Here is a 26834-nt window from a genome sequence, read left to right as displayed (position 1 = left end):
ACAGGAGAAATTATATTGGGGAATGAGGCAGAGAAATTAAACAAACATTTTAAATCTGTCTTCATAAACTTAGACACAGGAACCTCCTGGAAATTAATATTAGAGTACAGGTCTAGTGTAAATTAAAATTAGTAAAAAACTAGTATCGGAAAATTAATGGAATTGAAATCCCATGGACCTGATGATCTGCATCTTGGGACTTCAAAGGAGATGGTTATGGAGATGATGGATACACTGGTGTCACCTTCCAAAATTCCATATATTTTCAAATGGTTTTCAGTTTGGAAGGTAACAAGTGTAACACCACTACTTAAAGAAAAAGAGAGAAAACAGGAAACTATTGATCGGTTATCCTGACATCAATAGTAGAGAAAGTGCTGGAGTCTTTAAGGAAGACATAACAGCTACTTGGTAAATGGGTTCGGGCAGAGTTAACATGAAGGGAAATCATGTTTTGGGTACGTTGGGCACGTTGCAGTTTTCCCAACTCAACAGCCAATGTTCCAACTTTAGATAACATGCTCTTTCTTCCCGGCTGTATTGGAACTATTTTTGCCTGCAATCTTTTCTTTCCTTCCTATCTCTAATTCTTCTGTGAATTCCGCAATATGTCGTCTTTGCAAAGTGTTGCAAAACGGGCAGAAAAGGGAGGAAGATCCACCACAGCTCACCACTATATAAAAAAACCTGCCTCACGTCAATCAAACCTAAAGCCCGCCCTGCGATGATGTCAGCGCGCCATGAATTAATAAGACACGTGCTCCCCTTGGTCATGTGATCATTACTACGCCTGGCCCCGGGGGGGTCGTTGGAAGGGGTTTCGCGCGTGCGCCGTGGTCGTCGGCTGCCCGACGCATGCGTGGTGCAGAGCCTGGGAGTGTGGCGGCTGGCAATGGCGAGCTCCGGGAGGAAGCGCATCCTGAAGGAGGAGGACATCTCCAAGGTGGAGTTCGAGACCAGCGAGGAGGTGGACGTCACCCCCACCTTCGACACCATGGGCCTGCGGGAGGACTTGCTGCGGGGAATCTACGCGTACGGTGAGTGCGGCCTCGGGCTTGGCGGACAGGTGGCCGGGCTGTTGCGGTGGAAGCCTGGGCCCCAGGCTGCTGGTGGTGCCGCTCGGTCACCCTGCTGAGGCCCGTGTCCCTCCGCTGTGGCCACGGGGCGGTGGGCAGCGCCCCCCCCCCCCCACCCCGGCTCGGGCCCCATCCAGGCCGACGCACCCGGTGCCGCGCTGGCGAAGTGCTGAATTGTCGCTGGTGTCCCCTTTCTAATGTCGGGTGAATCCCAGGGCCCCGGACAGAAGAGTTTTCCCACCGCCTCTCAACCTGTGTGCTACAAACTGCTCTCTTTTTCTTGTGGGATCTTGCTGTGCGTGTATCTTCTTGGTTACGTTTGGAGAAAATACCTCACTGCCTGTTTGGGGATGTCCTGAGGTTGTAAAAATTCGTCAGACAAATAACATATCCTAAAAGTGTATTCACCGCCTCGAGGGTAGTGCGACAGTAAAAATTTACTGCACAAAAAGCTCACCTTCATGCTGTGTAACAAAGGTATTTGGATTAAATCTGTTTTCCAGCTCTTGATCTATTGTTGTGTAGGCAGTAGGATTCAGATACCAATCCAGGATTTTTAAAAGATCTGATGTGGGCTTCTGTATCCACCACCCTTTCAGGCAGTGAGTTCTAGACTACTAATTTTCTGAAATCCTTATGCTAATTAACTTAAAATTAGTGTCGCCAGCTATTGTCTCCAGTGCCATGGGTCCTCCCTTTCATTCTCTCTAGGTCTGCTAAGAGATTATGCATTTCAATTCAAAGTTTCTCAAACTATGTCCCAATGAAAATAGCCCCAACCAATCCAATCTCTCTTCATAACTTAAACTCACCAAACCTGGCAGTGTCCCCATAAATCACTATCTTCTCTTGTCCAACAAAATCCTCTGTGTAAAGTAGTGACCAGAACTATACTCATTTTCTAACACTAGTTTACCTTGTGTTTTGTACATTTCTGGCATAATACTGTTTAGTGAAAAATGACTTGCCCAATAAAGCTAAATATACAAAATGTAACCATTGAAAAATCCGAGGACCTTATGTCCTCTTACACTTTTCTAATCTCTATGCCTTCCCCAAATGCATTATTTGCATTTCTGCAGATTAATTTGCTTTTGCCACCTCTCTGCCCACCTAACCAGGTGCTTATCTGTCCATTATCATCTTTCTGCAGCCTACAGTGTTCTTTCCTTCAACCAACCTCCCAATCAGTTTTGGTATTATCCACAAGTTTCTCAATCATGCAACATGTTTTAAGTACAAATTACCACAAAAAGACGGCACCAGCAACAATTCAGCGCCTCGCCGGTGTGCATTGAACCCTGTGAACTCCATAGCAAAGGCTTAATGCTTGTCAGCCATTACCTTTTGCTTCCTTCAACTGTGTCAATTTTAGATCCAATTTACTACTTTCGCTAGGATTTACTTTTACTTTTCAGATTAGTCTGCCATGTGTGATCTCATCAAACACCTGATTAAATTCCACATGGACTGCATCAAGTGCACTGCTCTCATCAACCTTTCTTGTTAACACCTTGGTGGGGGGGTGGGGGGAAATCACTCTTTAGTCAAGACACAATCTTCCTTCAACAAATTCATACTAACTGTTATTGATTATTCTGCAAAAAATAAAAAGCTGTAGATGATGAAAATTTGAAATAAAGATGTGGGAAGTCGGAGGCCTTCAGTTGTCCCTGATGATTACGCCTGTGAGAAGTACATCCAGCTGCAGCTCCTTACAGACCATGTTAGGCAACTGGAGCTGGATGACCTTTGAATCATTCGGGAGACTGAGGGGTTGATAGACAGGAGTTACAGGGAAGCAGTCACATCTAAGTTGCAGGAGGCAGGTAGCTGGGTGACCGTCAGGAGTGGGAAAGGGAATAAGCAGTCAGCCCTGTGGCCATTCTCCTCAATAACAAGTATATCGTTTTAGATAGTGTTGGGAGGGACTGCCTACCAGGGGAAAGCCACAGCGGTCAGACTTGGGCGCTGTCTCTTTGGCTCAGAAGGGAAGGGGGAAGAAGAGGCAAGCGGTAGTGATAGGGGATTCATTGGTTAGGGGAACAAACAGGAGGTTCTGTGGACAAGAACGAGACTCTCGGATGGTATGTTGCCTCCCAGATGCCAGGGTCAGATGTCTCTGATGAAGTCCATAGCATTCTTAAGGGGGAGGGTGAGCACACAGAGGTCATGGTACACACTGGTACCAATGACATAGGCAGGAAAAGTGACGAGGTCCTGCAAAATGTATTCAGGGAATTAGGTGCTAAGTTAAAAGACGGGACTGCCTGGATGGTGATCTCAGGATTGCTACCCGTGCCACATGCTAGTGAGGGAAGAAATAGGAAGATAGTGCAATTTAACACGTGGCAAAGCAGATGGTGCAGGAGGGAAGGCTTCAGATTTTTAGATCATTGTCGGGGTTTAAACTAGAGTTGCAGGAGGGTGGGAGCCAGAGTGGCAGCACAGCAAGTGGAGAGGCTGTGGGGAAAGTAGATGTTAAGACTACAAGCAAAGATGGAAACTGAAAGGTTGAGCATGGTGGGACTAACGTTCTGAGTTGCAGCTATTTCAGTGCAAGGAGTTTTGAAGGTAAGGCAGATGAACTTAAGAATGTGGATCTGTGTGTGGAATTATGATGTTGTAGCCATTAGTGAGACTTGGTTGCAGGAGGGGCAGGGCTGGCAGCTCATTGTTCCGGGGTTCCATTGTTTTAGACATGATAGAGCGGAGGTATTAAAGGGGGAGGGGTGGCATTTCTCATGTCACAGCAGTGCTCTGAGAGGACATACTAGAGGGCTCGACTACCGAGGCAATTTGGGTGGAACTGAGGAATAAAAAAGGGATGACCACATTAATGGGACTATATTATAGACCTCCCAATAGTCAGTGGAATTTAGAGGAGAAAATTTGTAGAGAGAGACAGTTATAGGAAATATAACATTGTGATAGTAGGTGATTTTAACGTCCCACATATTGACTTGGACTCCCATTCTGTAAAAGGAATGGACGGGATTGAGTTTGTCTAATGAGTTCAGGAAAGTTTCCTTAATCAATATGTAGAGGTCCCAACTAGAGAGAGCGTGATACTGGATCTCCCCTTGGGGAATGAGACAGGGCAGGTGACAGGAGTGAGTGTAGGGGAACGCTTTGGATCTAGTGATCATAATTCCATTAGTTTCAAGATAATTATGGAGAAGGATAGGACTGGTCTAAGATCCTAAACTGGAGCAAGGCTAATTTTGATGGCATCAGAAGGGATCTGGCAGCTGAGGATTGGGATAGGTTGGTTTCTGGCAAAGTGATGCTTTGGTAAGTGGAAGACCTTCAAAAGTGAAATATTGAGAGTACAGAATCTGTATGTTCCTTTTAGAATAAAGGCAAGGCTAACAGTTTAGGGAACCTTGGTTATCGAGGAATATTGAGGCCCTGGTAAAGAAAAAGTAGATGCATATCAGGTATAGGCAGTTAGGATCAAATGAGGTGCTTGAGGGGTATAAGAAATGCAAGAGAACACTTAAGAGAGAAATCAGGAGGGCTAAAAGAGGATATGAAGTTGCTCTGGCAGATGAGGTGAAAGAGAATCCCAAGGGTTTCTATTAGCTATATTAAGAGCAAAAGGATAGCAAGGGACAAAATTGGTCCTCTTGAAGATCAGTGTGGTCATCTATGTATGGAGCCAAAAGAAATGGTGGAGATCTTAAATGAATTTTTTGCATTTGTATTTACTTGAGACAGAGTCTATAAAACTGAGGAAAAAGAGTGGTGAGGTCGTGGACCGTATCCAGATTATGGAAGAGGAGGTGCTTGTTGTCTTGAGGCGAATTTAGGTGGATAAATCCCCAGGGCCTGACAAGGTGTCCCCTGGGACCTTGTGGGAGGCTAGTGCAGAAATTGCAGGGGCCCTGGCAGAGATATTTAAAATGTCCTTAGCCACAGGTGAGATGCTGGAGGATTAGAGGATAGCTAATGTTCTTCTGTTGTTTAAGAAAGGCTCTAAGAATAAGCTAGGAAATTATAGGTCTGTGAGCCTGACATTAGTCGTGGGTAAATTATTGGAAGTTATTCTGAGGGACAGGATATACGTATAAGTATTTGGATAGAAAGGGCCTGATTTGGGATAGTCAACATGACTTTGTGCATGGCAGGTCATGTCTAACCAACCTAATAGTTTTTTGAGAAGGTTCATCAAGGGAAGGCAGTGGGCACTTTCTACATGGACTTTAGCAAGGCCTTTGACAAAGTTCCGCATGGGAGGCTGGTCCAGAAGGTTGAGTTGCTTGGCATTCAGGAAGAAGTAGTCAATTGGATTCAATGTTGGCTAAGCAGGAGAAGCCAGAGAGTGGTAGTAGATGGTTGTCTCTCTGGACGCCTGTGACTAGTGGTGTGCTGCAGGGATCAGTGCTGGGCCCATTGTTATCATCTATATTAATGATTTAGATGATAATGTGGTAAACTGGATCAGCAAATTTGTGGATGACATCAAGATTGTGGACGTAGTGGACAGCGAGGAATGCTGTCAAAGCTTGCAAAGTGATCTGGACCAGCTGGAAAAATGGGCTGAAAAATGGCAGATGGAATTTAATGCTGACAAGTGTGAGGTGATGCACTTTGGGAGGGCAGTCCAGGGTAAGACTTGCATAGTGAATGGAAGGGCACCAAGGTGTGTGTTAGAACAAAGGGATCTGTTTTGGCAGATTGGCCTTCATAAATCACTGCATTGAGTACAGGAGTTGGGATGTTATGTTGAAGTTCCATAAGAAGTTGGTGAGGCCAAATTTAGAGTATTGTGTTCAGTTCTGGTCACCAACCTACAGGAAAAATATCAATAAGCTTGAAAGAGTGCAGAGAAAATTTACAAGGATGTTGCCGGGACTTGAGTTACGGGGATAGGTTGAACAGGTTAGGACTTTATTCCCTGGAGCGCAGGAGAATGAGGGAAAATCTTGTACAACTATACAAAATTGAGGGGTATAGATAGGGTAAATGCATACAGGCTCTTTCACTTTAGGTTGGGTGAGACTAGAACTAGAGGACGTAGGTTTAGGGTGAAAAGTGAAATATTTCAGGGGGAACTACTTCACTTAGAGGGCGGTGTGAGTGTGGAACAAGCTGCCAGCAGAAGTGGTAGATTCGGGTTCAATTGTAACATTTTAGACAAGTTTGTATAGGTGCATGGATGAGAAAGGTATGGAGGGCCATGGTCTGGGTGCAGGTAGATGGGACTTGGCAGAAAACCAGGCTGGCATGGACTAGATGGGCCAAAGGTCCTGTTTCTGTGCCATAGTGCTCTATAACTCCAAGGGAAAGGCTGGAGAAACACAGTGGGTCGGGCAATATCTGTGGAAAATGAAACAGTTAATGTTTCATCTTGAAGACTTCAGATTCATTTGTGTAATTCTTAACCTCTGATAAATTTCACCCAACTGTGGCAGTTTATCTACTTTTAAAATCGCTAAACCATTTAACATGGCAAACTGTTTACTACATTCCCACTTTCACACTCTTCCTCAGTGACAATGTCTCTGCTGTCTGTCCTGTGAATCAGTAGAACCACCTAAGCTTGGGAGCAGCAAGGGGATTTTTAGTCACAAACAGTACATTTTGTAGTCCAAAATCTACACATTCCCAACTCCTCAAACGTTCTCCAGACACTCACTTTTCACCGTCCCTGTTTTCTCAGTGCTTTTACAACCACCCTTGATTTCCAGGTTTATCTTTCTCCATGACATGACCCCTGGTTTGTTTTACTTAACTCCAGTATCAAGTATTCATTTGTGACTGTTTAAGAAATTAACTACCAGTTGTCTAGCTCTTCCTCTGCCATTTTTCTTATTATCCAAGTGAAGGTAACAGTTATTCCTGAGAAAGTGTGCATTAATGATTTGGGCAACAGTGACTTATAAAAATTGGAAATAATTAACGTATGATTTTAGGATCTCCCAAAAGTCACTTGCATTTTCCCCTGTGTCAAACTGGATACTGTAAAATGTAATGAGGCATCTCTTCAGACAGTAGTGGTGGACTGAGCTGTTGACATCTGTAAATCATTTTTTGACACAAGGCTGGTCCATGATTCACCAGAAAGACCAGATGATCACCCTGGGGCTTGAATGAATGCTTATAGGGTTTACAGTGACATCTCTATCTCCCATTTGGGGAACCTCAAAATCGTGAGCTGCAAAGTTGTAGGTTAAGCTGAATGTTGCTACAACCCCTGTGGACGTTGAGTAGTGATCTCTTGAGACTTATTTGTCAAATGCTCCGAGAAGTTTACAGTTGCTGAAGCTTATAATTCTTTCTCCTCTCTTCCCTGCAACCAACACCAGCAAATCCATTTCTCTGCATTTACTCCAAGCACTTTGTGTGTAGTGTTCAATTTTAAGTAACATACACGAAATGCTGGAGGAACTCAGCAGGTCAGGCAGCATCTATGGAGAGAAATAAACAGTCGATGTTTCAGGTCGAGACCCTTCATCAGGACTGGAAAGGAAGAGGGCAGAAGCTGGAATAAGGTGGTCGGGGGAGGACTACATGCAGGCAGGTGATAGGTGGCTATTTCTCTCCATAGATGCTGCCTGACCTGCTGAGTTCCTCCAGCATTTTGTGTTGCTCCAGATTCCAGCATCTGCAGAATCTCTTGTGTCTGTGATTCAATTTTAAGTATTACGTTTGAGGCATTGCCACTAATCCATATGGAGAGATTTAATGCCTGAAGCAATTACAACAAGGGACTGTATAATAAATCTGCAAGCTTCCTGGCTTATTCAGTCTGGCACTGATGAAAAAGTACATCTGCTGAACTCAGTGTACTATTTAATGTAACTGTATAATTGTAACAGCAATTTTTTAATAAAAATAACATCTCTGGCATGTGATTGTGCTTTGTTTTGTTAGATGTAGATGAAGAATGATGGAGAATTCGTGAGGAGTGTAAACACCAGCATGGATCTATTGGGTTAAACTTTTAGTGTAAATACTTTATGATAGGTTGCAGTCAAAGAAGAAATACAATGTTATGTTGTGATTCTCAAACATTTGTGTTTTGTACCCTTTGCAAAGCTTGATGCGTTCTCAGAGACCTGCTGATTTCCCTTGCAAAGGACCATGTTAACAGTCCAAAGGTAAATAGTGCTGGTGTTGGAGGGAATTACTGGTTTACCAACACATGGCAACCACTAGCGCACTAGTTGAACAAATAGTAGAGAAGGTAATAAAAGGGCAGAAATCTGACCTTGTGAATCTTTGTAGATCTGCAGTTTGCAAAGATGTGTAAACTTCCAAATAGAAATATTGTTTCTTGCATCAGAGAATTGAGGAGCAGTGGCAAAGCTAGTGTTTGTCCTCCATTCGCAGTTGCTCTCAAACGTAGTTGTGGACAGCTGCCTTGAACTTGCTGCAGCCCCTGTGGTAAATGTGCTTCCATTGTCCAGTTGGATATGATGTTTTAGGATAGTCCCTTTGATACTGAAGGGACAGTGATTGATGCCCCACATGTGAAAGCTGCATGATTTGGAGGGGAACCTAGAGGTGCTCGTACTCCCTTGCACCTGCTTCCTAGCAAGAAGAGGTCATGGGTTTGGGAGACACTGCCAAGGAACTCTTGTTGAGTTGTTACTTTGCACCCTGTGGGTAGTGCATGCTGCATCCCCGGTGCTTTGGTGATGGAGGGATTTTATTGGCTTCTAATGTAAGATCTTTTAAGATAAAGAATTATGGGGAAACTGGCGCAGGTATTCCTCAATTTTACAGACATTTCATTTATAAATTTTTGCTCTAACCTTGAGTCTCTAGCATAACTCCCTTGACTTAAAATTTCTGTCAAACAATGCTAAATTTTAGCAAAAACAGCAAATGAAATCTTGGATAATTCCAATCTGCTTGGCTCACAGAAGCCTAAGGAAGTAAAGGTCTGTGGAGTGGGGGGGGGAACGTTGGTGAAGAGGGGGCAAGAAAGGGTGGGGGACACGATTCAGAACAGGATAGCTAAGGGTTTACAACAGACTCCTCACATCTGTATTGGTTATTATGAAACATTGGTTTACCCTGTGTGTGCTGTCAGGAGTGCAGTTATTGGTGATGCAACACCTTTTCCTCTCCCTTGCTCCACAGAAAATGTTTGTTTTATTTTATTGCAAAATATATCACTGAGAATTGAGCAATGTGATAGAATACATCCTTTGTTTTTACTTATAGGCTTTGAGAAGCCATCAGCTATTCAACAGAGGGCCATTAAGCAGATAATTAAAGGAAGAGATGTCATTGCTCAGTAAGTACATCTCTTTTAAGTTCTGTAATTACACATTGAAATTGAACTGTTGATGTTTAATACTTCCCCCCCCTTTCACCCAGATCCCAGTCTGGAACAGGAAAGACAGCAACTTTCTGTGTGTCAGTATTACAATGCCTGGACATTCAGGTAATACTCATTAACATATGGATTTGACTTTATCTTAGTAAGCTGATTATCTTATAGAACTGTGTACATAGAAATCAAGCAATGTTTAAGTTAAATTTGTTTAAGTAATAGTTTTGGATCAATGACATCCATTTTACAGTTCACAATGGAATGTCAATTACTTCCCTTTCAAAGCACTTCTTTTACACCTAGGTTCGTGAGACTCAGGCTCTCATATTGGCACCAACACGGGAGCTTGCAGGACAGATACAGAAGGTAAGAATTAAAATGTTTGCAGGCAGGCTTTCTTCAATGAAACTAGGTGAAAGATTCTATTTCATTCTTCAGTGGGTGGTCACTTCAGTGCCTTGCATGACTTCTCCATCGTCATTACGCATTGGCTTTTGCCCAGGCCAAAGTGGATACCATAATTGGTGCCAGGGTTTGTGCTTGGAGCAGTAAATGTATTCCGTTTAGGAGGTGCTTATCTAGATCAGTATGTGAGTGATCCAATGACGGAACAAGCAATTTTAGATCTAGTGACGGTAATAAGAAAGTTTATTGATAGTCTGGTAGGTGAGGGCCTTGAGGGAACAGTGATCATAATATGATAATTTTAAATAGAAATTGAAAATGATGTAGTTCTGAAACAGGGGTTTTAAACCTGAATAAGGTAGGAGTTGGCTATGGCAGTTTGGAACCACGTTAAAAGGCATAATAGTAAATAAGCAATGGCAAATGTTTAAAACAATAACTTACAAATACAATGTATACCTTTTCTTTTAAGGCAAACTAAAATCCATCAGGAAAAGTGGTCCAACTGTGGCTATCGGGAAAAGCTGAAACAGTACTAGATCAAAGGAAAAGAGCACAACTAGAGGCCTAGTGAGGAGTTTAAAGAAATTAGCATTACCAAAGCATTAGTATTGGAAAATTAATGGAATTGAAAGGTGATAAATCCCAGGACCTAGTGATCTGCTTGCTCAGGTTCTGAAGGAGGTGGGCATGCAGAGGGTGGATGCCCTGGTTCCCAAATATATAGTATAGGAGTACAGTTCCCATAGGTTGCCAGTTAACAAATTAAATGCTACTATTTAAAGGAGAACGAAAAAAGGGAACGATAGACCAGTTCGTCTGACATGAGGAAAGGGGAAAAGGCTAGAATCTATCATTAAGGAAGTGCTTACAAGACACTTGGAAAATTATAATATGAATACCCAGAGTAAGCAGGAATTTATGATAGGGAATTCATTCTTGACAAACTATTTGGAATTTTGAGGTTGTAAACTAGTAGAATAAGGGTGAATCAGTTTTTATATTGTATTTGAACTGTCAGAAGGCCTTGGATAAAGCACTGAGATTATTAAACAGAATTAGAGGGCATAATGTCCTTCCATGGATTGAGTATTGGTTGATAGACAGAAAACAGTAGAAATAAACAGGTCACTCAGTTTGGAAGGCTGTCTAGCTGGGTGCAACTGCAATTGGTACAATCTGTGCTAGTAATTTGGTTGAGGGAATCGTGTAATGTATCTAAGCTTGCTAATACTACAAAGCTAGATGGCAGTGTGGGCTGTGAGCAGGATGCAGAGAACCTTCAGGAAGAAAGACTGCTTAAATGAATGAACAAGAGTTGGTACTTGGAGAATGCAAGGGTGTCATTTTTATTTGAAAAAAATAAGGCCGAGTAAAAATACTGATGGATTGAAAGGTGTCTGGGGGTGGGGGGGGGGCACTTGTGTCCTTGTACACCACTCATTGAAAGTCATTTCACTACTACAGCAAACAATTAAGAACTCCTCCAATGCTTTGGTCTTTATTTCAAGAAGATTTGAGTACAAGAGTAAGGGCATCTTCCACCTATTATTTTTATGCTACGTCTGGATTGTTGTATACAGATCTGGTCGTCTTGCTTGACCAACGAGGGCACAGGTTAATTTGGGTCTAGTTTTATGCATTGAAAAGGACTTAGTCAATGATCTGGTCATTTAGAGCCTTTATGAAACAGTGATCAGAATATGATACAGTTTGAAACATGGGCCTTAAACCTGAATAAAGCAAGCAATGAAGGCATGAGATGGGTTAGCTGTGGTAGACAGGGAAACTGTATTGAAAGATGTATACAGTAAATGTGTTCAAGGGAGTGCAGTACAGTTCATCAGATTGATTCCAGGGATGGTTGGTTTAGTGGACTGGATCTACCTCTCAAGTTTAAAACAAGTGAGAGCTGATCTCATTGAAACATGCAAAATTCTTATGCAGCCTGCCAGATCTTTACAGAGTGGATGTTTCTCCTGGCTGAGGTATCTAAAACCTGAAGTCTCACTCAATATGAAGGGTTGGCAATTCAGGACAGATGAGAAGAAACTCCTTCACTTGGGGGTGGGGGGTCCGGTAATGAATCTTTGGAATTTTTGTTCTAAATAACTGTGGAAATCACTGGGTACATCTTAGACAGAGATTGATAGATATCTAGTACAGGGAAGTGGTGCTGAGCTATTAAGATCAGCCATCATACTCAATGGCAGAGTAGGCATGAAGAGCTGAATGGCCTACTCCTAGTTCTGATGACAGTCTAGTAACCCTTTCTAGAAAGTGTTCATCTGATAGCATTCACTAAGGACATATTGTGCCTTACTGCGCATGATTGAATTGAGGCCTACCTGTCGATAGTTAAGTTGGTAGGCTTTAAAAGCAAAGTATAAGTAAGCTATGAAACTTACCTGGTGGCTAATTAACATCTCAATTTTTTAATTGGATGTCATACAAATAATGAGCCCATGTACCAACATCTGTTCATATCTTCAAATATAGTTTCTATTTGCATAACATTTACCAAAATCTCAAGATGTCCAAATAACCTTAATGACTGGGTCCTTTATGATGCAAGTTGGTCAGGGCATGGGAAGAGCTGCCTTGCTCTTCTGTGATGTTCATAAGATCTGCCTTTTCTCATCTTTCGTGTTATGAACTTTAACTCAAGTTATTTTACAGCTTTGAGGGATCTAAAGTTTTATGGATACAGATGAACTGTTTGTGAATAGCCACCTTCCCAATCTCTTAAATGAGCGATTTTAAAAAATGCTAGGGGTGGCTTGGTATGGTTTTGTTGCAGTTAAATGAGTGTCTTATGTCTGTTGGTTAGGTACTCCTTGCTCTCGGTGACTACATGAACGTACAATGCCATGCTTGTATTGGAGGGACCAATGTTGGAGAAGATATTCGCAAGTTGGACTATGGACAGCATGTAGTTGCTGGTACTCCAGGACGTGTGTTTGGTAAGGGACCCGTTTTGGCCTTTTGTTTTAATTACTGAGGGCTTAATTCTTGTAAATGAGTCACTGGCCTGCATTTTCAATATTTGTGTCTGCACTGTTGCCGGCTAACTTGAAATTCATGCTCCATTGGACTTCACTGGTTGCAACTTATCAAGGTGGTTTAATAGTTCATTGTAAATGGATAACATGTTATGAAAACTTCATAAATTGTACTCTGTAAAGTGATCCACTAAATTAAATGCTTTTCATTCTGTGGCAGTTAAAAATCTTAGTGTTACAGTATGGAATCTGGCTATTTCGCCCATCAGATATGTGGCTAAATTGTTTTGCCCTTACTGTTATTAATGAGGGAAGACACCTGAGGGCAGAACAACCACAACTTTTTTCCATGGAAATTACTTGGAATACTGTGAAGAGGTACTATTTTAAAAATCTATTGCCTTTCACAATCTTGGGATGACCCAAAATGGTTTACAACCCATAAAGTAGTTTTGTTCTTGAAGTATAGTTGCTGTCATTGTAATACAAGGTATGCATCAGCCAACTTTTACCCAGCAAGTTCCCACAAATAGCCAGGAGATAATGACGACATTGTTTTAATGATTTGAAGTATTGGCCAGGCCAAGACGTGCTCCTTTCCATTCCTCAGTATAGTACCATGGTGCCTTTTGCTTCCAAAATATACAGCTATTTTGTCAGTTTAAGTTATTTATAGTGCAACAAGACTGTTGCTTAGAGATGTCCATAATTTCTAATCACTTCATTTGTCCTACCCCATTCCAGATAAAAGAAATGAACAGACATTACTATAAACCTTTAACTTTTGTGTTTCCATGAATTCTGAGTCGACCCCTCCATAGGTACTTCTAGAAATTTAACAATATAACTAAAGTAACTGAGAAAGCCATTTATCTTCTTCAGCTAATCAGTGTTGGTTACCTCTGGTACTCTTTCCCTCTCAGACCATTGATATAAGCTAGAACTAGGCGTCAAACTATTCCATTGAATGTACTATTACAAGCTGTGACCCATTTTTGAAATGATAAGGTGCAGCTATGTTAACAAAAAACACTTTATTAAACCAGAGCTACCCTGGTCTGGTAGCTAACCGTATGCACATGTATGTAGGTATGCTTGTCTAATATTTGGTCAAAGCAAATGTAGAGGGAACATAATAGACCATATAAAGGCATCTGTACAATGGTACTCGCAGCTGTTTCTGAAACACATCCCCTGTGAAAATTAAGAGTTTATTGTATTCACTTCCCTGCCAAATAGTTTCCACAATCACAGGCCAATAAATCAACCCATTATTTTTAGCTATCAGATGTAACCAGTGAGATGAATATTTTAACTCATCAAAGGCTGTTAGTCATCTAAGTCTTTGTGATTTTTGCTAAGCTCTTACTCAAAACTTTTAATTGCACAGCTAACCATAAGAGACCGCTGAGCTCTTGGAAAAGTGACCTTAACCATGGATTTTATTTAACAGATATGATTCGAAGACGAAGTTTGAGGACACGTGCCATCAAAATGTTGGTTCTTGATGAAGCAGATGAAATGTTAAACAAAGGTACCTGATCTTTAAGTTCTGAGGCCAAGTTAAGTTCGTGTGGACTATCAGTTTGAGGGGTGTTATGACTAAAGTGTTTAAATTTATAAAGGGATCCCGGAGGGTGGATGGGGAGGGACTATTTCTGGGGAGGGAAGGGAATCCAGAACAAGCGGGCATCACCTTCAACTTTGATTTAGTAGCAAGATCAGGAAATCCAAAACCAGCTTGCTCTAAATCCTGTTGTGGCTTGATAAATTGGACACTTTAGGCAATCAAGTGATTTTAGTTGGGTTGGAACATCAAGGGAAATGGAGCAAAGGCGGATAAAAGAGGGTGAGGTGCAGTTCCACTGTGAGCTATGTGAATGGCAGTGCCTTTCTCTTGCAACTCAGCATCCCTTCCTTTGACCTATTTTGCCCAAAGTGTTGCTGTAAGTAAGGTGGCTATTCTATATAGTTGCATGTTAGACTACACTTTGCATACAGCTATAATCAAAATTTTGAGTGAGATTTAGAGACTCTGGAGAGAAGGCAGAGAAGATTTGCAAGTGGAACAGAAGGCTGAGGAGGGACCTAATAGAAGAACTTAAAACTGATAGGTTTTGATAGAGTGGTAGAGAATATTTTCAGATCGTGAGGAAGAGCATAAGCAGTCTGTATAACAGAGTTGCCAAGAAATCCAATTGGGAACTGGGAAAAAGTGCTTTATCCAAAGGGTGCTGAAAATGTGCAACTCCATGACAGATGGTTGAAGTCAGGTGCATAGAGCAGGTGCATTTTAAGGAAGCTAGACAAGCAAAGGAGGGGAAAAAGGAATAGGTTATGCTGATATAATTATACAGGAGGAGGCTGGAAGGGAACTTGCATGCAGGTGTTGACTGGTTGGGCCAAACTGCCTGGTTCTGCACCTTGTATATGCAATGTAATCCTATGTATGTACATTCAGCAAGTGGTAAAGTTACAGAGAAATAGCACAATCTTAACTGATGCGACCTCCTATTTTCCACAGGCTGTGAACATTTATTTCCCAAGTAAAAAGGCTAAAAATGTTTGAACCATGTGTTTTCAGTAAACATTTACAAAAGGCTGTTGAAAAAAACTTGTAGCACTGAATTTTCATTGCATTGAATTGTTCTCTCAAAAATTGACTTTGAGATAATGCTGGCTTGTGGGTGGCGGGTATTCCACGTGTCTGAGTGCATCATGTGGCTTGGTTTCCCAACTGCAGGTTTTAAGGAGCAGATCTATGACGTATACAGATATTTACCTCCAGCCACACAAGTGATTCTCATCAGCGCCACCCTGCCTCATGAAATCCTGGAAATGACCAACAAATTCATGACGGACCCGATCAGAATTCTGGTCAAACGGTATGAATCTTTCTGCCTCGGAAGCTTTCGGGGTTTTGTGTGATTTTGTAGCTCAATAGCTTATACTGAAGTTCCTCGTTCCACACGCACCTAGTTCCCTTTGTTCCTTCAGTTATAAGCACCATTGGCTCCATTACCTCTGGTGTCCCCTAAGGATCTATCCTTGGCCCCTTCCTTTATCTCATCTACACGGTACCTCTCAGCGGCATCTCAAAACACACCATCAATGACCACATATACACTGATGACACCAACCTTTACCTTGCCTCTCAAACTCCTCTTTGTCTCTAAGTTATCAAACATGTTGTCCTCAGTCCAGTCCTGTTGAGCAGAAATTTCCATCAAGGAAAGCACAGGGAGGGTTGCAACTTTTGCCTTTGGTCCATGTCGCAAACTCCATTTCCAAACCCTGTCCTGACTGCTGAAACTGAACCAGACTGTTCTACCTTAGTGTGAACTCGAGCCCAGGTTTAATTTCAAGCCTCGTGGCTGAGCCACCACTAAGAAATCCTGTTCATGGCTTCATAACATCATCTGACTTTGTCCCTACCTTCACTTATCTGCTGCTGAAATGCTCCCCCGTGCCTTTGTTCCCTCTAGATTTCACTATGCCAATGCTATTTTCCTTCATACTACTGCTTGCTGACTTGCTGTAACTGCTGATTTTAAACCCTCTGTGGTCTCGCCTCTCCCTTTATTCTCTTAGTCTGTGTTCCTCCTGAGATATCAGGGGTCTTTCAACTCTGGACTCTTGCTCACTACAAATTTAATGGCTGCATATTGACAGATGTGCCTCAGCTGCCAAGGCACAGCATTCCTCCCCAAAGCTGATCTTGTTTCATTTAACTTCTGACAGATCTGGTTCCCATTTTGTCCCCTCTGATACCTTGGGTAGTCTATGAAAGGGAGTCATGCAGACAGAAATAAAGACATTTTGTATGTTTGATGGTAGCCAAAATATAACTGGAAAGGAAAAGGTTTTGCATTGGGATTAGAATAAACAGACCAATCAGAAATGGACCAAGTGGCTTAAAGTTATTAATCAGGGCAGTTTCTGCCATGCTGGTTACTTTAATGTGATTGTGTTCTGTTTACAGTGATGAGTTGACCTTGGAAGGAATCAAACAGTTCTTTGTAGCAGTTGAAAGGGAGGAGTGGAAGTTTGACACATTGTGTGATCTGTACGACACATTGACCATTACCCAGGCTGTCATTTTCTGCAACACCAAGAGGAAGGTAGGGAAACATTTCTTCTCCACCCCTCCTCTAAACATGCACAGTAGGTTTTACATTGTAGCTTCAGCACATCATCCTTTCACTCACTGGTTAAGAAAAGCAACTAAATACCAAACAACATATCTTTGCTTAATATCAAGGACACAGGAAATGGAACTAATGCCTCACAGCTCCAGTTTAATCATGACCTCTACTGCCATCTGTGGAGTTTGTACCTTTCCTGTTTCAATCTAATCAGAATAAGTCATCTTAACCTGAGGGTTTGTGTGAAATCATGGAATGTATTATAAATAAATTAAAGTATGCATTGCAAAAAAATCAAAGGTAAATATGAAAAATAAATAGCACTGTTATGTCCCAGCTGTGTTGTGGTTTCTTGAATATTTGGGCAAGGAGTTCTGGAGTTCCTGTAGCCATTACTTCTGAATGAAAATTTCAGCTCCAACATAGATTATAGATTTCAAATGCTGACTGTTAAAGTATTTAATGTAAATATTTCTATTGGGGTTCAAAATTGCTCCTGTCCTCGGGAAATTAAAACCCAACTGTTTCAACACCAATGTCTTTATTGCAGGTGGATTGGCTCACTGAGAAAATGAGGGAGGCTAACTTCACAGTGTCGTCCATGCATGGTGACATGCCACAGAAGGAGCGGGAATCCATCATGAAGGAATTCCGCTCTGGTGCAAGGTGCGTAATGTTTGAAAGCTGCAACAGTTCTGCTGACTTTCTGACAGCAGTGACGAAATATAACTTCTGCTTACACTTTTTTTTACAGCCGGGTGCTCATTTCTACAGATGTTTGGGCCAGAGGTTTGGATGTCCCTCAGGTGTCGTTGATCATAAACTATGACTTGCCCAATAACAGAGAGTTGTACATCCACAGGTAATCTTGGTGTGCTTTAGTTGTGCTGGGTTTGGTTTTAAAATGCTTGATGTCACTGGCCAGATAGACCACGTCGGCCAGGTGTTCTTGGTCCAGGCTTTCTTCAATCTAACTGGTGTGTGAAGTCTTGCCCCTCATTCTCTGCCACATTGCCGATGCTGAAATTCAAAGTATCCAATTGCAACTTGATAATTACTTCCGCAATTGTGTAATGCATAACATCTGAAGTTTGAAGCCAATTTATTATTATCAATTAAAGAAATACAGTATTAAAATGCAAACAAAACAAAACTTGAAGATGAAATATTCAAGTTTGGATGAGTGGGAATGGGAAGTTAATTGAGAAGTAATTAATAGTACCTTATAACTAGGCAGATCCTTTAAACAATCGACCAATTCTGCTTTTGAGAGAGTCTCTTCAGTTATTGAATGCGACTAACACGATATGGTAGCTGACATCCTCTCTCCCTCCCCCAACCCTCCGGTACTGGATGTTGATGTTCCCTTCTGTTGGTTGTAGGATTGGCCGATCAGGACGATATGGGCGCAAAGGTGTGGCCATCAACTTTGTTAAGAACGATGACATTCGTATCCTGCGAGACATTGAACAGTACTACTCCACGCAGATCGATGAAATGCCAATGAACGGTAAGCTCTGGTTACGGTTCCATACCTGTTTGGGCATCTGCCAGAGGTCAGATAAGGTCAGGCCAACCTGGAATCCACTCCATTGAACAATTTAACAACAAAAGTATACATGGTTTAGCAATTTGTGAGCATACTCTGATGCTTGGAGATACCTGCTCTAAAATCTGATTGGTGCCAATCATAAACTAGGAACCATTAGCTTGAACTAAATCCCCCATTTAAAGTAAGCTGTGGAATTTACCAAAGTGCCAGGCCTTGACCGAAGCTGGTGGTTTTACCATCTTAAGTACTCTGCTAATTTCAGGCAGAAATAGCTGTTTGCTCACTAGTCTGCTCCTAATTGAGCTGAGCCATTGCAAGAACAAATGCAGGATAGCACCCTTTAATGTTCGGTTACCTTTTACATACATGCACCTTTCTAAGCATCAATAACAAAGGAGTAAGCCAGATGTCCCTCAGATGCTGCTCTGCCATTTGGGAAGATCATGGCAGATATGATTCAAGCCCTTTCCTGCCTGCTCCCTATAACCTTGTAGTCCAAAACAGTCTATAATCTTCCTTGAATGCCTTCCACAGCCCTCTAGGACAGAATTCTGTAGATTCACAACACTCAGAAATTCCTCCTCTACTCCGTCTTAAATGTGTGACCATTATTCTGAAACTGTCCTTCAGAAATGAAGAGAAACATCATCCGCACTTTTACCTGTCAGGCGCTCTCAGAATCTTGTGGTTCAAAAGCTCACTTCTCATTCATTGAAGCTCCAGTGTGTATAAGGTAAACCTTTCCTCTGTGACGACATCTTTGTCCAGGGATCAACCCAGTGAACCTTCTCTGAACTACGTTTTATGCAAGTAAATCCCTCCTTAAATGCAATAAAGTGGAAGGCTGTTTGTTAATACAGTGAAGATGACAATTGTCCATTTTTCTTTGGAGACATTTTTGGGAAGAATCAAGTTCCATGCAGCAGATCTTGTATGTTATGTTCGTACAATTTAGATCGTGCTGAATTTTAACATGCTTTGTATGTTAACATTCTCTTTCTTTTCTTGTCCAGTTGCTGACCTTATTTAAAGGAACTGGAAAAGACCAGGGGACCTGAATGACCAGTGGATCGTATTTCTTTTGCTTCTGAAGAGGAAACACTGCTCAAGGCTCTGTAGATGCATCACCCTTCTGTTTTTAGGACTTGGATCTTGCTTTCAGTCCCACCTGATTTCTGTAAACTTTGGTTTCTTTTGTACACGAGGGATTGCCAGGATTTTGTTTTACTAGTGTATTAAGTAAAAATACAACATTTTAATGTTGAATCTGCAACAGTAACGCTATCTGTGTATACCATTTAACCATTAAAGTTTGGTATTAATTTCCTTTAATTTTGATCCAAAGCTACTTTGAGAGCATGGAGAAAGCACATCTCCTTCACTGCTTGGTTTTCTCAATGACTACCTCCTACCTTGTCACTTGAAAGGTGTTGACCCATTAGGCGGCGCCTGTTGTACAAAATTTGTTGCAGGATCAAGAAGCTTCAATTCTAACTTGAAGTTAAGGAATTCTCTGTGAGTACACTACGGTTCCTAACAGTACTCTGTTAGGAACAAGAGTAGAGCCTGGGTCAACACTAAAATCATGGCTGATCTGATTTCTGGTCTCAGCTCCATATTCTTGTCTAATTCCCCACTATGATTCCTCCATGGTTCAAACATTTACCCATCTTAGCATCTGTAGGATCAAGAATGCTAAAGAGCCGCTGCCCTCAGGAGGACTTGCTCCTTGTCAGTATTAAATGGCTGATCCCTACCCTGAAAATAAACCACTTAGTTTAAGACTTGTCCCTCAGCTTCACCAACGGACACACCCTGGGAGTATCCACCTCTGAAACCACCTTTAGAATTTTTTTTCTCAACCTGCTCAATATTTTCTCATGAGACGGACCCTCATCCCAGCAATCAATCAAGTGTACCTTCACTGCATTGACCAAGGCAAGTATAAGCTTAAAGTAAGGAGCCCAAAACAGCACACAACCCAAAGTGTGGTCTTGCCAAAGTCCTGTACAGTCAAAACATGACATATCAATGTATGCCAATCAAAAAGCTGGGTTGGAAATCTGAAATAAAAGTGCTCAGCAGGTCAGGTGGCATCTGCAGAAAGAGAAACACAGTCAACTTTTCAGGTGAGGAACCACTCGTGCAACTCCAGAAACTCCTGTAACATGCTCTTTTTACTTTTCCCTTCCTCTGTGTTAATGATCAATAGAAACTACATGTTAATAGCCAATAATCCCTTAGAGTTAGTAAAGTAATTGTCCAATAGTTATTGTGTGCCTTGCAATCCTTCATTTGCATCCTTGTCGTGGTATGCCTGGTGAGCTTGGCTCCCATGCTGTACACAGAGGAGTTATGCTCTCAAGGACCTTGCTCAGCATGGGTGACTACAGATTGTCTACAAACCATCTCTGCCTGCACACTATCTCAACCCTAGCCTTGCCACAGCAATCACACCTCCCTGTACCATTGAACCACCCACAGTTCTATGGTTTTGGTTTGCCCTGTGCTCTCCAGGGGAAACCCTTGTTCCCCCATTGTGTCCTCAGAACTGAATACTGCTTGGAAAGTAAGATGGCATGTGTGGTCTCCTGAACTATCTGCCTGCTCTTTGTTTTGGCTGTCACTCACTCCATCTCTGCATTGTATTGAGCTACAGGCTACTCAGCTCAAATCCACAAAGCACTCAGCCTTCTGGCTGTCTGCAATTGATCAGGCTCCAAAACACAGAGCTTGAGCTCCTTCAGTTAGTGACATTTCCTGCACATTCAGTGGCATGCAAAAGTTTGGGCACCCTGGTCAAAATTTCTGTTACTGTGAATAGCTAAGTGAGTAAAAGATTACCTGATTTCCAAAAGGCATGAAGTTAAAGATGACACACTTTAATATTTTAAGCAAGATTACTTTATTATTTCCATCTTTTATGTTTCAAAATAACAAAGGAAAAGGGCCCGAAGCAAAAGTTTGGGCACCCTGCATGGTCAGTACTTAGTAACACCCCCTTTGGCAAGTATCACAGCTTGTAAGTGCTTTCTGTAGCCAGCTAAGAGTCCTTCAATTCTTGTTTGGGGCATTTTCGCCCATTCTTCCTTGCAAAAAGCTTCTAGTTCTGTGAGATTCTTGGGCCGTCTTGCATGCACTGCTCTTCTGAGGTCTATCCACAGATTTTCGATGGTGTTTAGGTTGGGGGACTGTGAGGGCCATGGCAAAACCTTCAGCTTATGCCTATTGAGGTAGTCCATTGTGGATTTTGAGGTGTGTTTAGGATCGTTATCCTGTTGTAGAAGCCATCCTCTTCATCTTCAGCTTTTTTACAGACAGTGTTACGTTTGCTTCCAGAATTTGCTGGTATTTAATTCATTTTTCCCTCTACCAGTGAAATGTTCCCCGTGCCACTGGCTGCAACACAAGCCCAAAGCATGATCGATCCACCCCCGTGTTTAACAGTTGGAGAGGTGTTCTTTTCATGAAATTCTGCACCTTTTTTTCTCCAAACATACCTTTGTTCATTGTGGCCAAAAGGTTCTGTTTTAACTTCATCAGTCCACAGGACTTGTTTCCAAAATGCATCACGCTTGTTTAGATGTTCCTTTGCAAACTCCTGGCACTGAATTTTGTGGTGAGGACGCAGGAAAGGTTTTCTTCTGATGACTCTTCCATGAAGGTCATATTTGTGCAGGTGTCGCTGCACAGTAGAACAGTGCACCACCACTCCAGAGTCTGCTAAATCTTCCTGAAGGTCTTTTGCAGTCAAACAGGGGTTTTGATTTACCTTTCTAGCAATCCTACGAGCAGTTCTCTTGGAAAATTTTCTTGGTCTTCCAGACCTCAACTTGACCTCCACTGTTCCTGTTAACTGCCATTTCTTAATTACATTACCAACTGAGGAAACAGCTACCTGAAAACACTTTGCTATCTTTTTATAGTCTTCTCCTGCTTTGTGGACATCATTTATTTTAATTTGCAGAGTGCTAGGCAGCTGCTTAGAGGAGCCCATGGCTGCTGATTGTTGGGATAATGTTTGAGGAGTCAAGGTATTCATAAAGCTTTGAAATTTGCATCACCTGGCCTTTCCTAACGATGACTGAACAAGCCATATCCCTAACAAGCTAATGAAGGTCTGAGACCTTGGTAAAAGTTATCTGTGTGCTCAAATCTCTTGGGGTGCCCAAACTTTTGCATGGTGCTCCTTTCCTTTTTTTCACTCTAAAATTGTCCAAAACAAAAATAATACACTAATCTTGCTTAAAATGTTGAAAAGAATGTTTCATCTTTAACTTTGACTTTTGGAGATCAGTTCATCTACTCACTTAACTATTCACAGTAACAGAAATTTTGACCAGGGGTGCCCAAACTTCTGCATGACACTATATGGTATCCAGGATATTGGCAGTGTCCTGGACCCCATGTGGTGCAGATATGCATTCCATGTCTTTGAAGTGCCCTGCCCTGTACCGCTATTAGATTGACTCAACAGTTGGGGATGAGGTTCAGTCAAATATAGATGAGCTAAGTCAGTCCAGAAGGCAAACATGGGTATGATAAGGTACATGGGAGGACTGGAAGGCTCATCTGCATCCATTTAAATGAAAGGAGACTGGTTAAGATAGATGAATCTCGGAGTGTTGATCAGCACATGGGAAAGATGTTACAATCAGAGACATGGTTGAAAGAAGGGTGGGACTAGCAACTCAATGTTCCAGGTATATGAGCTTCGGGTGTGATTTTGGAGGATGTAAAAGAGGAGTGGACTTTGCATTATTGATCAAGGAGACCATCACTGCAGTAATGAGGGAGGATTCTTAGAAAGTGCTTCAAATGAAGCCTTGTGGGTAGAGCTTTGAAATATAAAAGGGTCAATCACTGCTGGGATTGTACAATGGGTCTCCCAACAGTAAGTGGAAGATGTAGGAGCAGATATGTAGGCAAATCATAGATTTGTTAGAGGAATAGGGCTGTAGTAACGGGGGATTGCAAATCCCAATATTAACTGGGATCACCTTGGTTTGAAAGGATTAGACTGAAATTTTTAAAGTGCATCCTAGGGAATGATTCTGGGCAAGTGGATGAAGTGTTTAAGTGGACAAACACTTAAGTAAGTTTTAAGAGTAGTTAATGATAAGGATAATCTAGAAGTTAAGTATCTGAATTTGAGGGAAAGGCCAATTTCAATGTCATTAGGACCTGGCAAACATATATTATGAGTAGCTACATGTAGGTAAATCTACATCTGAGACTTTATGAGAGTCTTTTAAAGTGAGAGTTCAGGACCAACATGTTCCCATAAGGGTAAGGACAGCAAGTGCAGGGATCCCTAAATGTCAAGGTTTGATAAAGAGGAGGGGGGAAGGAAGCTTGGGGCAGGTATAGAGAACTGAAAACAGGCGAGGTCTTACAGGAGTATAGAGCATGTAGGGGGATATTTAATCAAAGAAATTAGGAGGGTAAAGACTGGCCACACAATATTACTGGCAGGTAAGATTAAGGAAAATTGCAAAGCATTTTATAAGTAATTTAAGAGCAAAAGGGTAACTAGGGAAAGAGTGGAGCACATTAGGGACCAAGGGGGCGATCTGTGTGGAGCCAGAAACACTTGGGCAAGGTCTTAAATGCTTCTCATTGCATTCAGGAGAAATGTGAGGAGAAATGTAGTTCGAGATTTTAGTAAGGATGGTGAAACTCTAGAGCATGTTAACATTAAAAAAGGAGGTATATGTTTTGGTGTATATAGAGGCGGATAAATCCCCAGGGCCTGATGAGATGTGTCCAAGGCTGCTATAGGAGGTAAGGGAGGAGATTTTGGGGCACTGACAGATATTTAAATCTTTGCTGGCCACAGGTCACATTGTGACACCATCATTAGTGAAACAGTTGAGTGTTCACGACAATCCTGTGACTTTTGGTTACATGTTGATCATTACACAATATTAGGAAGAGCTCTGTCCTTCCCTTCCAGTTATATAATTAATTTGATAGTTCACTTGGCTGATGTGGAAGCTGTTGGCACAGAGTGTGAGTCCACCAGCAGAGCATTCAAACACAGCAAAATACTTCTCTAACTAGCAGAAAAAGTTTACTGGGTCTGAAAAATCTTAGGTGCCTTGAGTAAAATAAGGACCAGATGTTACAAATCCACAGGAGGTATTCTGTCCCCAGTGATGTCTGACAAATGGGTCATCTCAGTATGGAGAATCTGCTTTCTTGCAGTAATACTTGGGATCTTGGGAACCAGATCAGAAATAAAAACAGAAAATGCTGGAAACACTCAGCAGGTCAGGCAGTATCTGTGAAAGAAGAAATGGTAAATGATTCAGGTCTGAGACCAATTCAGGAACTAGCTGGTGTTCCTGGCTGGGGAGGAGGCAGTGATAGTTCTCTCCCCTTCCATGTCTGTTTCTGTGATGTACTGATGCTGCCTTTTGGTGCATTCTAATTGTTCCACTGGTTGTTGGACTTTTTAAATGTAATTCTAGCGAGGCCAGATTTTCGATTGTTGCTGCTTTTCACATGTTCACCTGTGGAGGGCACCTTCTGGGTCTGAGGGTTTATTCACCTGCCTGTCAAAACTTGGGATTCTATTGCCCTGCATTGTCTGAGCTCAGGCTAGACTACATTGATATCCCACGTTACTGAGCTATGCTGACCTGCTCAAATTATACAGTATAGAGTGTTGGGTGAGAGGTGTCCAATCACACTTTGTTTGTACACCTCTACACAGCAGGACTCAAAGCTAAGGTTAAATGCCTTCTCTCTTCTTACCCAGGAATGCTAGAACTATTTCATGCATTCAAAGTACAAAGTCACCCAGAGTGCACCCAGGTAACTTGAGACTAGGAACTGTAAAAGTGCAATGCAATCTCTGAATGTGATGTACAGGTAGTGAATTCAGTCGGGGTCTGAACATCCTGTTGAATTTCTGATCTTGCCGTGTAAGTCTTGTTGATATGAAACCTAGTACATTTCTATCAGGTGTGCATATCTCCAAAGTTCCATCAGTGTTAACACTGGAAGAACATAGTGAATTTTGTGGGTTAACTTTGATACTATTCATATTATGGAAACGGGGCATTGGACCCATCTACTTCATGCTGAAGTTTCTATCCCACAGGAACCTCCTCCCACCATCTGATTCCTTCAACATGTCCTTCACATGTCTCCCTCATCTTTACTAAATCTATTAAACCCAATTCAGCACCTGTCTGGATAAAGAAGTTTTTCTGGATTTCCTGATTGGATTTATTTGTAACTATCTCATATTTATGATACCTGATCTTGGTCGCTTCTTTACACCCACCAAGCCCTTTCATAACCTTAAAGGTCTCAGACGTGGCCTTTTGCTTTAAAGCAATGAGCTCAACCCGCTCCTGAAATGTTGGAATTACTTTTTCCAACGTTTCAGTGCCTCAATAATATGGAGGTCAGAACTGTTCACATACATGCTTAGAATAACTTTCTTGCTTTACAGTTGTGTGTTTTTGAATTATCCTGTTAAATGATCGGCCTTTATTGATCAGTATAACTACCTCCACATGCCCCAGATCTGTTGTTCTACCCCTTTTGTACATCCATTTTCCATGGAGTATTGGGGCTCATTCCTACCAAAATCTACCTGATTCACAGCTGATTTTACTCAACATGATCTTCCATGAACTGAGTTAAAATCTTTGTCCAGTCTGGAGTCCAGGATAAAACCAACATTATTTACTGAAAGATGCACTAACAATGAAATTACAGAATTGGGCCCAATAAGAGTTCAGAATCCACATTAAGGCTGGTATTACTTTTAACATTTGGCAATTATTCTTTGTACCAGCTGATCCTCTTCAATCATTACTTGTAGCGAGAAAAGACTCTTGGTGAAAGCAGGATTTGCTCATCTTGGTCCTTTCAGGTTGTTTCAGTATAAAGGTCACTGATTTATGGCATGAATTGTTTTAGTTAGCTGAGGACAGGGGTGATGTTCTCCTGCACAAAATAGAGTCATATAATTCAGTAAAGTAATATAAATCTGGGGTGAATGGGGAACTAGGATAATACTTCCTGACATCGTTCAACCAAATTGTCTCATCAGTTCAAAGTGGCTCATCCAGCTATAGAGCTGCACTCCAGCAGATCTTGCCACTAGCTTGAATACAAATTGATGAAGTGAGACTATTGGTCTCTGATCAGTCTGATATCTACATAAAGACCAAAGCATCATACATAGTTTATTGTTGTTGCACAGTTATGAGATAAATTTAAAGTTCATGGCCTCAGTGAGTGTCTCCTTGTGAAGGAGATTTCTATGGCCAATGTGCTTCAATGTGTTAACAGAGTCAGTGAGAAGCTGATGTCATCAATGACCTGGTTTTTACTCTGTAAAAT

The 26834-nt window shown here is 41.8% G+C and overlaps 1 protein-coding gene across 1 annotated transcript; it reads left to right on the top strand.

Moving 5' to 3' along the window:
* The first annotated feature begins 828 nt into the window (after nucleotides 1-828).
* On the top strand, nucleotides 829-19802 carry eif4a3 (eukaryotic translation initiation factor 4A3). The gene is made up of 12 exons (XM_052011430.1): nucleotides 829-1037; nucleotides 9255-9327; nucleotides 9411-9477; nucleotides 9670-9732; nucleotides 12602-12734; nucleotides 14227-14307; nucleotides 15517-15658; nucleotides 16756-16894; nucleotides 17469-17584; nucleotides 17673-17780; nucleotides 18301-18428; nucleotides 19484-19802. Exons 1-12 carry the CDS (start codon nucleotides 893-895, stop codon nucleotides 19498-19500), a joined length of 1212 nt encoding a protein of 403 aa, XP_051867390.1. The 5' UTR covers nucleotides 829-892; the 3' UTR covers nucleotides 19501-19802.
* The last annotated feature ends 7032 nt before the right edge of the window (nucleotides 19803-26834 follow it).

This window comes from Pristis pectinata, chromosome 3 (assembly GCF_009764475.1).
Source record: "Pristis pectinata isolate sPriPec2 chromosome 3, sPriPec2.1.pri, whole genome shotgun sequence".
NCBI classification, from domain to species: domain Eukaryota; kingdom Metazoa; phylum Chordata; class Chondrichthyes; order Rhinopristiformes; family Pristidae; genus Pristis; species Pristis pectinata.
Note: the sequence above shows the minus strand (reverse complement) of the source record. Positions and strands in the feature narration are given on the sequence as shown.

What these genes read in the sequence shown, in the direction of transcription:
- eif4a3 (XM_052011430.1), top strand. Translation starts at nt 893, where the DNA reads ATGGCGAGCTCCGGGAGGAAGCGCATCCTGAAGGAGGAGGACATCTCC. An exon ending in TACTCCAGGACGTGTGTTTG is followed by an intron (nt 12,735 to 14,226) that starts GTAAGGGACCCG and finishes TTTATTTAACAG; the next exon opens with ATATGATTCGAAGACGAAGT. An exon ending in ATCAGAATTCTGGTCAAACG is followed by an intron (nt 15,659 to 16,755) that starts GTATGAATCTTT and finishes TTCTGTTTACAG; the next exon opens with TGATGAGTTGACCTTGGAAG.